Source organism: Lepidothrix coronata, unplaced genomic scaffold (genome assembly GCF_001604755.1).
Source record: "Lepidothrix coronata isolate B3197 unplaced genomic scaffold, Lepidothrix_coronata-1.0 Scaffold213, whole genome shotgun sequence".
In the NCBI taxonomy this organism is placed as follows: Eukaryota; Metazoa; Chordata; class Aves; order Passeriformes; family Pipridae; genus Lepidothrix; species Lepidothrix coronata.
The window spans coordinates 530,179-542,756 of record NW_016690393.1 but is presented as its reverse complement, the minus strand read 5'-3'; the positions used below and the strand labels follow the sequence as shown (position 1 = coordinate 542,756).

General features: G+C 43.3%; 1 protein-coding gene across 3 annotated transcripts in view; it reads right to left on the bottom strand.

The window, feature by feature from the left end:
• The window catches only part of TLK2 (tousled like kinase 2), a 42,736-nt gene that overhangs the window by 28,944 nt on the left and 1,214 nt on the right, over positions 1-12,578 (bottom strand). For 2 of the 3 annotated variants that reach the window (XM_017833333.1, XM_017833335.1), the window contains exons 3-6: positions 11,204-11,269; positions 4,541-4,612; positions 1,929-1,998; positions 884-927 (exon numbers count right to left, since the gene is read on the bottom strand). In XM_017833333.1, the coding sequence (XP_017688822.1) occupies positions 884-927; positions 1,929-1,998; positions 4,541-4,612; positions 11,204-11,269 (252 nt within the window). The remainder of the gene's footprint in view (positions 1-883; positions 928-1,928; positions 1,999-4,540; positions 4,613-11,203; positions 11,270-12,578) is intronic. The other variant, XM_017833334.1, reaches the window with a different exon arrangement.

Below are 12,578 nucleotides of genomic sequence, written 5' to 3'. Positions count from 1 at the left end.
AGAATAGAATTATTTACTAGAATAGAATTATTTACTAGAATAGAATTATTTACTAGAATAGAATTATTTACTAGAATAGAATTATTTACTAGAATAGAATTAGGAAGCCCCTTCCCTGTGAGATGTGTCTACTCTGCACCACAGGAGTGGTAAGGAAGGCACAGCTCCACTGAGGCACCTGTGCCAGTCACTGGTAGGAGACAGGACAGGTGAGGAGCTGGCAAACTGCTCTGGTTGGCACAGAAATCCCTACACCACACAGTGAACCACTCATAAAAAAACTTCAGCCAGGAAAAAATTAAAACACTTATAAGCACTTAATTTCTGACTCCGAGTTGGTCAGTAAAATAAATGACTTAAGAGAAAAGCTACAGCCCTGGATTGAGCAGAGCTGGAAAAACTTCAGAAACTATGCAGTGAAAAAAAGAATATTGACTTCTGGAATGTCCATCACTGTTGTGGGGAGGGGTTTCCATCTCCCCCGTGGTGCCAGCCTCCCAGGGGAGGTTTTTCTGCAGAGGGAACCCTGTAAACAACTTCCTACTCCAATCAGGGAGGACTGTGCAGGGAGGTTCTTCTGCAGCATGGGCTCTTATCAAAATTGTTTGCATACTCAGATATCCTCATCTGAGATCCAGGTTCCAATGAACCTCAAACTAGACTTAAGTGAAAAAATGCTTTAGCAACTGTTCAAATAAATGTTAATTTAAAAATCAACTTCCTCATATCCTGTGCCTAATCAGATCTGAGCATATCAGGCTGACATCATCAGCCAGTGACCCCAGCAAGGGATCATAACACAAGTCACATCACAAATTTCCATCTACAGATTGTGCAGGATGTGAATTCAGGTAGATTTCTCAGACAACATAAAGACACTTACCTCAAAATAATCACTAATTTTATGTCCTCTAGGAGTGCCTTTTCCTAAAAAGGAAAGCAAAGGATTGAAATAAGAGTTGTGTTTGCAAGAACAGAAGTTCCAATGCCATTCTAAAACCTCCTCCTCCATTTTGACACTCCTTTCCCTGCTCAGTGCAACACCTATCACAACAAAGCTGCTGCACAACAAAAGCCTGCCCCAGGGTTACAGCTCCTGTGCTGCTGTTGGGAGGATCTACAGTCGACAATTCAATTAACTCTCAATTCCAAACATTTCAGATCCAATCAAACAGCATTTGCACTTGCTGAAGTACTTAGAAAACACTAAAGGTTTTGACTGTTGCACAGGTTCTCCAAAATTTCCTTCAAGATAAGGAGAGAGCAAAGGGTATTTTAGTCCTCTGCCTTCAGGTAAATTACTTTGTATTAGATCTCTCTTACTTTGTATTAGATCTCTCCCAAGCATTCCTATAAGAGTTCGAGAGATAATTAGTGGTGGCTTAACACCAGCTCATTAAAACTCAGCCCTTTTCTCTTATTATAATATTATCAAAGCAGTTCTGTCAACACAATTTTCACTACTTTCTTGTCGAGGAACAAAAGAAATCTGCTGGAAAATGTGAACTTGGGCTTGAACACACCAGGTTCTCCTGAGCTCTCCGGACAGCAGGGCCTGCTCTGTGCTTGGGCACAGCTTGTTCTCAATTTGTTGGGGCACAGCTTACTCTGACAAGGCTCAGAAAGCAGGGAAGGGAGCACAGGCTCTGTCCTCCAGTCTGGCTGCTGTGTGTGTGGTGATGCAGGACCAAAACAACCCTGCAGCCGAGCCATAGGAAGCCTCTGGGCAGCCTGTCCCATGGAAATGCAAGAGTTTGTGGGAATAAACTGAATTTTTCTGCCAGCGAGGATAACAAGGCTCCCAGAGGAGAATACACCATCATGGAGTGGTTTATAACAAGCTGCCCGACACACCCTGGAGAAGAGCCATTAGTTTCCTAGGACACAAGGAGTTACCAACCCTGCAGCAGGGTGGGAGCAGGAATTACCTTGACTGGTCTCGTAGGGTTCAGCTTTCCTCTTCCTATTCCGCTGGTCATTCTGTTTTTTCTCAGGAGTCTGTTAAACAATACTTCAAAATTAACATTTCTGCAGTTATTCCAAGAGTTAAAGAAAATGCCAATACACAATAATCTGTTCCATATCCCCAGTGGCCAGTTCGTTTCTCTGGTGCATTTGTTTCTCCTGCTGGTACTTAAAGAAACAACTGCTCTCAAATAGCTGCTACTTTCTGATGTGCTGCAGAAGGGAGAGAACACGGTTAACAAGGAGAATAATGAATTTTTTCTATTTCAGCTGCAGCAATCCAGCCTCTACTACCCAGTGACCTCTCAGGGTGAGCAGAGCAAGCTCAAACATTTATGAAAATCTGTGTAAACTGTTTCAAGGTGATCACAGCACTGGTACAAGGGGAATAACAATGAGAAGTCTGAGTACTGACATCCAAATTTGCAGTCCAATCACAGTCTACCAGGACAATTCACCTTGCCTGCAGGTAATGCTTCCTCCCAAAGCTCATTGGAGATGGGGACAAGAACTATCCTGTCCACTGGTTCAAAATTACAACCTTGCACAAGGCAAGGAAGAGCCCCCCAGGACAGCAGCCAGGAGAGACCTGCCACAGGTGCTGGACTTTGGTTTGCTCCTCAGCTGCTGTTACTAAAGTCAAGGGTTAGTTGCTTCTGCCATTTCTGTGAGCAGCCAGAGACCTGAAGGGCAGCTGACCAGTGGATTGCTGTATAATCAGTGTTATTTATGCACAGGCACAATACAGAGCATAGCTGACAGGCCTGAGGGCTCCAGAAGTATCACCCCTGAGGGCTGGAGGCTCCAGAGCATCATGCCTGAGGTCTGAGGGCTCCAGAAGTGTCATCCCTGAGGCCCAAAGGCTTCAGAGTGCCAGGCCCATCTGTTTGTACAAGGCTGACAGGCCCAAACACGTGGGAGTGGAGGAGACCCTGGCATGGTGCTTTCCCCATCACCAGGGTCACATCTGTGGCCAAACCTGCTGAAAACATAAGGAAGCCCTGCTGGAAGCAGCTCACTGAGGTTGCTGGAAAGAGAGAGGTCTTATCATTTCCATCAGCAAACGTCATTTTAAAAACATCTCTTATCCCAAAGGGTCCCAAAGAATTCCCAAGCTCCCTGCTCTCCAGTCACTGCAGCCACCACTAAACCACACCCTGGGGCCAGGGAGAAAACCACAGGAGTGCAAAACACAGCTCTGGGGGAGGGAGAGCCACGGCCAGGGAGTCTGTGGGAAACCCAAGTTTCATGCTCTCCGCAAACCCAAGTCTCAAGGCCCCTGTTTGAAGAGCTCTGCCAAAAGACTTGCACAGAGTCAGCACAGAAATCAATCTCCCTCCTTTAGCAGGATAAAAAGGGATAAAGCTGAGCCTAAACCTGGCTGTGTCCCCACAGTGGGTGGTGGACATGGACATCAGCTGGGCACCCACTGCCACGTTGTCTAAGAGGATGGAGGGGATGTTAAGACAAAGGTGGTTATTGTGTCTGCAAGGTCCTTTTTTAGAATGAGGGGACTGAAAACTCCATAACTGTGCAGAGACTTGCTGCTCCAGCTGCTGTGTGTGGAGAAGTCAGTGACATTGCCTCCTCACTGCAGAGTGAAGAGCAACTCCTGAGCAGCGTTGGCGTGACTGTAACACCACGGGCTCCATTACAGCCTCCATGGAGCTGGGAGCATATTAATGAGATTCACTTGAAGTTGTTTTTCCATTCAAGTACTTACATAACAAAAATGACACACAACATTAGCTGCTACAGACTGAAAAAGCAAGGAATGGGAGAGATTAGAGTATGTCAGCTTGGTCAATTTAAATCTCTCCACAGAAGTTCAAAAAAAAAACCCAACCCAATTAAAATAAGAATGAATACTCAGTTTTTCACTATTAACTGCACTTCTGGAGTTTTAGATATTGTATTCTCAAAAGACTGAGCTTCACCCTCATATCAGCACTGCCATATAACAGAGGGAAGTGTGATCCAAAACTTACCTGATCACCATGTGGGAAGTTCTTTAAATGCATAAGAAAATGCACTTAAACTTGAGATTTAGCTTTATTAACATGGAATTTTAAAGTAAAAATCTAACTCTACACTTAATTTTGCTGCTTTAGCAAGAGTTTTTAAATAGTTAATCCTAAAGCACTGAGATTAATTAGGGACAAAGCATCAATTTTCTCCTCCCCACACTTGCACAGAGTGATCCATGAAAACTCTGCCTTGTACAGACTTAGGCAAACTCCCATATTTGATAGAAAAGGCAAACTTTTCCATCGGTGCTCTCTGGCTTTTATTGGTTCAAAAGTACACCAAAACCAGCAAACAAATCCTAGTGCAGCCAAAACCAATTCCCTAAGCTGAGCTTTACAAACGCTGTGTTTGGGGTTGGGTAAATCCTGCCTGGAGCAGTGGGAAGCTTCCCAGCGTGGTCCAAAGACTAAATACTTGCACTAGTCCCACTCACACCCCAAACTAAGACAACTGTTGCTCACTCTCACACAATTTCTTGTACATTTTGAGTTCAGTCATGAACTTAACATGAGTTAAGCCCCAAAAGCCCAGGGGTTGAGCCTCTTACCTCCAATTCCTTATCGCTCAGAGAGCCCACGCTGCACAAGCTCTGGTTGGAAGACTCACTATTTAATGGACCCTGGTGAAAAACAAGCAAAGACTGTTAGAAACAACCTCCAAACGAGGCAGACCCGTCCTATCAAACACTGCACCTCTGGGCTGGCCTAAGTCCTGTGGGTACAGCAGCTCCAACACCCCCACACAGGATGGGGCACTAAACTTCCCAGGGCCTTTGCAGCAGGACAGTTGGATGGTCAGTGGACAGTCTTTTCTCGGGATAATGCTCCTCCAGCCTCTGGAATGATATTTCTGTATCAATTTACATACTCACTGCTCCATGTAACCCCACCCACAAAACAGCCAAGGTGGTATTTATAACAGCCTAAGGTTTGAGGGGAAAAAAACCTCCTGATTCGTTGAGTAGCAGGAGCTCCAAGCTCAGCTCTTCAGACAAGCATCTGCTTGACCCTGGGCTAAGCATTCAGAGGCATCTTCCATCTGGCAAGGCAGCTATTACTGTTATCAGATGCTGGCTGTACCACTGATTTTTCTTTAAATGTGTCATTTTATGCTTTTTTTAACACTGGGAGAGTGCACAAGTGAGAGTTGTGTTCCCAGCAGTACAACTGGTGCCCACAATACCATCTTTCCCACTTGGCTGTTTTATGGACCCAAGGCTGACCTGCCCACAGAGCAGCTGCTCCCACCAGGCCACAGCACAAACTCCAGAGGCTGGAACAGATTTATCAAAATAGTAACCAGGTACCTCAAGAGCCTGCTGCATCTTTGCAGGCTCTGCTGGATGCACATCTGCATTTTTACATATCCAAGCAGTTTGAAAATGATTTAAGATCTGTATCAAAACCGGTTTTAAAAGGAAAAAGTGAATCATGCAAAGTCACCATGTTTTAGCCTGACACAAAAGTATCCTCCTACAGATGTAACTTTAAAAAAAAAAATAAAAAATCGAGACAAATTTGACAAAGATAGAAAAACAAGATTCACAATTAATGATGGAATGTATTAACAGGAAGAATGACATGATAAAGCCAGCTCTCCATTAATAACTTGGGAGCATCTTTTCCCCAAGATTCATTCTATTTTAGCATTCGTAATTTTGCAGTAACCATTTCCCACCAATCAATCTTTCCTTGTGGCAAAGCCACTTCTTATTATATTTTTGAGCAGAAGACTCAATGGTGGGCTGGGGGAGAAGCCTTAGCACCACAGAGAAACCCCACAGTAGGTAATTTTTGAGGGGACCAGTTCTCCCTCTCCTATTTCTGACACAAACACCACCATCAAATTAAATCTGTGATATAACCTAGTTGTTACTAACCCCAATTTCCAAGCAGGCATGTGCAGAAAGTAGAAGTTCTATTTACTTTCTGTGTTACACTGAGTGTTAAATACCAAACCTGTTCCTCCTAAAATGCTCAGTTCCTTCAACACAAAAAAAATAAGAAAATCAAACACCTGAATAGCTCAAGAAGCTAAACATCTATGATTCCCTTTTAAAAGTAAGTTACTTTAAGAAAAATTGCAGGTTTATACTCTTTAAGCCACACCATTATCCCTTCAAGCCATCACACAAATAGCTCAGGACCAGAAATATGTTCCATCTCTTCAGCAATAGTTGCTTTTTAAGCAAAGCAAGTTCCCCACCACCCAGTGTGACAGCTCACAAATGTTACAGGTGCAATTCTTGGTTATTTCAGGGATTTTACTCCTTGGCCAGCAGGATTTAACAGAAGTGCCAACACTAACCTCAGCTACATCCACGTGAAGGCCTCACTGTTAAAAAAATTGTAATATCTCATAGGAAGTGGCAGCAGAAGGTGAACCCTTACACCCATGAGAAAGCTTGTTTATAACCTGCCCAAATGCTGCCCTCCAAAATCCTTCCCAAACCCTGCAGCACCTCCTGTGCCAGCTGAGGTTTGGGAAGGGCAGGAGCATCTCTCCCGGGGAGCATTTCCTGGTTTCAGAGGGGCAGGTCGGGGTTCTGACATGAGGAAGATGAAAGTGAAAGTTGTTTCCACCTTTGCTTCAATCTCTCTGCCTCTGTTTTGCACGTGGACAGCGAGTGGTGGGAGCAGCTGCTCCCAAAATGCCCCACTGGAGCTTTTCAGGAACACTGTGGCTGAAGGGGAAGGTCAGGGCTCACACAGGACAATGCACCACGTTCTGGGGTCACCTGGCCAACAAACTGCTGAGGTTGTCTAGAGTCAGAAATGATGCTAAGATTTTTTTCCAGAAATACAAATTTATCCTCTCCAATACAAGAAATCCACTCAGTTTGCCCCTGAATGTAAAGTTCTGGGATGCAAAGAGCTGGAAAAATGCCTGATACAAAATCCACTACGTTTTTCACACTTCCAGTACTACAACTACCTGTACTGACTCCTCTGTGTGGGAAATTTTCAGCTCTAGCAGCTGGAATCAAACCCACTTTTGGAATCAACAAAAGAGTAGTTCAGTCCTTGAACTAGATCAGATTCTTGAAGAGCAAAAAAAACCCCCTTTTTCCCTTTATTTTAAACCTTCCTGTAGAATCTAAAGTGACAATGTGGTAGAACTGAACTCAGTGCAGTAGGGGAAAGGGTGAGAAGGAACCAAGTATTTGGCTATGGAAGCAGAACAGCTTGTCCTTGTCTACAGGTATCCAGCAACTTCACTGTCACACGGATCAATATTGTGAACAAATGCACAATTAATTCTTTGTAGACATGTTTTGACCCATTTTCACTGCAAGAGCCTCCCTCTCCCTCCATTACCTTCCAGAGGACCTTCCACTTTCTTACTGGAAAGGATTAGACCTTTACAGGCAAGAGCTGAACCTGGCAAAGTTGTTTTGAGGCATTCTGGCAATGGAAACACAAATTGTTCACTAGAACGTGCTGTACTGGAAGCAATAAAGATGCAATACCCAGGATGTTTCAGGAACAGGGCCCAGTGCTCAGCTGCACCTCTTCTCACAAGAGAAAGGGAAAATAAGTTTTCCTGATCATCCAGATACCTCATTTCACACCTAACCTCACATTATCAGCTGCTTATAGCAACAGGTTTAGACATGGATGTGAAACACTATACATCTGAGTATCTCCCCTCAACCAACAGTCAGTGAGTATGTGTATAAAAACCCCTTCAAATTTATATTTTATCATTCCTGACTGTTTATATTTAACTCAGCAACTGACACTGGGTAAATGTTCAGTACTTAATTTAGCATACCATTTTTAAGTGGTCATGACACAAAAGGAATTAAAGGAATGAACCTGAATTTTGGAAAGAAAAACAAAAAAACCCAAACAACAAAAAACCCCAACAAAGCCAAGTTAGCAAAGAACACTAACACCAGAATATTGCCGGGGAAGTAGCAGTGGGGAATAATAAACATGGAATAGTTTACACAGGAAGGGCTTATGAATTTTGTTGCAGAAGTCATCTGGCTTTCCTAGCATAGACCACTTTGGGATAATACTGCACTTCTGTGCTATCACTCCCAGCCCACTCATCCCCTGCGCCCTGTCAAGGGAATCGCTGATGGGGCTCAGCAAAAATTCAAAATACGTGGGTCATCTGAACCAAGCTAATGGTTCCTATAGTGTTTACCTAAATGACAAGCACAAGAACAGCACACACTTCCTCCTCCACAAGGAATTTCTCCCTGAGATAAGCTGGCAGGCTCTTTTCCCTTGTGATTCACCTATCAAGTGCTGCCTCAGCCCGTGACCTACCTATGCACAACAAAGCCTCCATGTTGAGAGCTGGATGCAACAGCAGCAGCAGCAGCTTTCGAGACTCCTACTCAAAAGCAAGAATTTACAATCTGGCCACTCACAGGTGCTGGTTAGTCATTTCTCCCTTTGCAAGAGCCCCTGGGAAGGCCACAAGGGAGGCACAATGGCCGAGGCTTCAATACAAACAGCTCACCCTGCTGAGAGCTCCCACCAGACCCGTCTGCAACACCAGCCTGGCTCCCCCCCTCACCCATCTCCTGCCTCCCATGACCTGTGCATTTCCACAGCCTCTCCAAGCTCCCAGAAACGATCCATCACTCCACAACTCCACTTGGGTAGTCTCCATTTTGTGCTGTCCAGAAGGAATCTCTAGGAATTCCAGCTGCCTGGCCAGAGTGTGCAGTGCAAAATTCTCTGGCTGTTTAAATGGAGGAGACATGGAGAGATGCTGTTACCTCAAGCCAAGCTAACTTGAGCTCCTCTGAATTCTGTAGCAAATCAGGAGATTTCAAAGGGAAAAAGTCAATCCTTAGTTCCACTAAAAGTTAGTGCTGACTCCACACAGGTTCACACCAAAGCGAGATGGTTGAGTGGTTTTACAGTTATTCTGCTCCAGTGCTACTGTGTCAGACAGGTTTAATTAACATATTCTTATCTTATTTCAAGCATCACATAAGTATGAGAATTACAACCTGCTTCTTAATTGGACTTTTAGAAAAGCTCAGTATTATGGCCGATAATGAAATCCCTGAATCACTGAGGTCTTTTTGCCACGAGAAGTTAATCTACTCTCAGATGTTCACAGGTAACCCCCACTCTATCAAGATGGGTAAGCAGATTTGCAGCAGGATTTGCCTGGCTCCCATTCTGCCTCAAGAGTTCTCTCTGGTTGGGAATACAGTATTTTTTATTTTACTGGTGGCAAACTGGACAGAAGGGTCACACAACTCATCCTAACCCTCAGCTCGGGGGCAGAAATAGAACTGAGATCTGACAAACTATTTCTGGGCTCTCGGAGCCAGACAACACATTTGAAGTAAGTAATGTTGCACAGGGAAGCATCCAAACAATTTTCAAGTATCTGGCATAAAGTCCTGGCACATTCTGTGGCAGCTGATAAATGAAACTCTAAGTTTTAAAACTCTTATTAACAGGTTCTTCTGGTGGCATGTGACACCTGCTCAGGACCATCACTGGGCAGCACCACCTCCCTCCAAAGAGACATGATTATCCTCAAACAGGAATTCTCAACTCAGTAACTCTGCTGCTAAAACTGTTGCTAAGTAAATCACAGAACTGTAAGTTCCTGAAGAGACCAAGACTGAAAAAGTGACAGAGAAAGGGTAAAAACCCAACTAATGCAAGGAAATGCTGGTTTTTTTATGAGCACTTCTCTTTTTGGATGCAGATGTTCTGCAGCATTACCTCAAAGAGGGAGGAAAGGGAGCACCAGCTACTAAGACCCAAACTTCTTCAATTCACAGTTAGCTGGATCTACAAGATCCCTGTTTCTCTCCCTACAGGTAACTTCAGCATTTTTAGTTTAACTATAATTAAGTGACACACACAATTTGGTTTGAAGGTCTTTTTAAAGACCAGACCTGTAGAAGATGCATGTGCTGCTGTGAGGATCTGCCCTGGTCAAACCCGTGTGCAAATACACATTCACCCATCACAATTCCTTATTCCAGTTCCTATCCAGGAAAAGTCTGTGGAAATGACACAAACCCTTTGGGGTTTACTCCCTTGATATCCTAAAGGCAGCACCCAAATAGGGGAAAGGGAGGCAAAAGAGAAACAGAGCAGATTTTATCTGAGAACAGACAAAATTAAACAACATTATCTAGAGAAACATCCCATGTTTTGTCTCCTGTACCTCCTGACCCAAGGAAGATGCCCCAGGTGACCAGTCAGGATAATGCCTTAGGTTTTCCCAGTCAGTAAATATAAGCAGGAGCTAAATAAGCAGGAACAGTCGGTGTCAGATAGTCATGTGTTCATTCAGGGACTTGCTCTGCAAATTTGGGGAAGAATGGCACTTCACCATATGGCAAGAATAGACATCCAAAGCATCAGTGGCTTTTTGAAGCTATTTAGTGACCTGGATGAACCACAGGAGTATAACAGTTGCCTGGAAACATTCCTTGCTCATAAATTTGATTCCATGTATTAACTCCAAGCTTCTAGGGAAATATACTCTCCAGCTACTAAGTAAGAAAATTCATCACAGACTTGCAACAGAATTTTGAGGCATTTGGGACTAAAAATGACCTCGGTCATTGGGTTGTGCCTTCAGCTACCACAGGAGGTGACAGCACACAGCTGTTTCCAAAACAGTTTAGGATTTCTGTCCTCTACTACTGTTACTGGAAAGCTCTTCCAGAATCCCATGACTGATGGCTAGAAGCTTTTTTTTTTTTCCTAGTTTCCAGCCTGAAAATTTATTCTAGATCAGCTCAGTCTCATCCATTTCTCCCAAGAGGTGGTTGTTCTTTAGCACGGAGGGACAGTGGAAGTGTTAAGATGTAAAGTAAATGCTTCAGCAGGTCCAAAAACATACCCTGGGTTTTTAAACATTCAAGAAAGCAAAGCAAACACACGGAGAGATACACCCAGTGGGAGGAAGGCAGGAAGCTCAGCACAAGTGCCTGCTGCCTTCACCCAATGGTGGAGCATCTGAGATGACATTTCTTCCTTTTATGCAACAAACAGCACCAGACACCTTCCATCCCAGGGGGATGGGCCAGGCCCCGTCCCACTAGATGGCACTCACTGGTTCTTTCCTTCAAACATTTCATTGGAGCCAGCAAAAAATAAAAAAAAATTTAAAAAATAATAATAATAATAATAATAATAATAATAATAAAAATCTTAGTTGAATCCCACAGCTTTCCCAACATATTCCCTTTAAGACAGTGGTGACCTACCAAAGCCAGGGCGGAGCATGACGGACGGAGGCTTGGGGGGGTGGGGAGGGAATTTGAAGCACCAACCTGGGAGGGAATGTAGTAGCTGAAATTAATATTGCAACCGAGATTCGCTGCAACATAGCAGAGTCATGCTAATTCATATCAACGGCTGGCTGATCTAGTGCAAATCAGCAAGAATGCAAGTAAATAAATAAATAAATGAATGAATAAATAAATATTGTTTGCAATAAGTGTAATGCACTTTAACAGTTTACTGACTGGTACAAGGTAAAAACTGCACAACAACAGGTAAAAATAAAACTCAGCAACAGAACAGCTTTGCTCAAAGTAAGGCCTCTAAGATATGAGGCTTTTTTACTTGGATATGCTTTAGAAACAAAAATGAGTTCTCAATATTCACCCCTACAGGAAAGGGCATGTACTTTCTGCTCCAAACATATTGGAAACATAATTAAGACTTGCTTTCCTGTATCTTTTAAAGGTTATTCCTTTAAAAGGAATAGTTCCTAACATTCTTTGCAAGTACTGAACATGTTGGCACTGCTTTAAAGCTTCAACAGTGTTTATGCTTTTAAGTTTTAGCTATTCCAGAAAGTTGTTTGGCTTTATCTATAGTGGTACAGCTAAAGATGCTAAAGTGACAAAATGGGGTAAAAAGGCAAGAAACAGGTGATAAAGTACATGAAAAGTTGTAATGTTGTATAAAACAAGTCTTTCAAGATCACAATACATTAAAGTACTATAAGGTTTTATGGCAGTAAAAGACTTCAGATTTAAAAAGTCTTAAGAATAGGGGGCAAAGATGAAAAAATCCCCACACTTTTACTTCAGTAACCAGAATTGTTACCTCTTAACAACTTCTAGTGTTAATCCTCCTTACTACACTGTCTTACAGCTGAGAATTTGGCTTCCTCACACTCCCTTCCCAAGACTTAACCTTGTCTGAAGAGCAGAGAAAAGCATGAACTCAAACTAAACTCTTTCAAGTTCTGACTCACTTTGCATTTTTCTAAGAAAAGCAGCATCTACAACGTTTCTCCTCAACATAGTTCTAGGAGATTTCTGACACTTTTCTACCAATGATATGTTGCTTCACCCTCTACCTTGATGCTGTCCAAAACTTGGTATCTCCCTCAAAAATTACCTCCATATCCCTGACCTACTTTAAGATGAGTTTTGCCACCATTTCATTGCTCAGAGAGACTGGCATTGACACTGCCAACACCTGGAGAACTTGGAGCTTAATGCCAGGACACCAGGCAACCACACGGTGTTGTTACTCAGGTGCCTTGCTCAGGGAAAGCAACTCCTGACCAGGGAGAAGTTGTACACGAGGATAAAGATGGGATTTTACTGGCAGGTTGTGGATCAG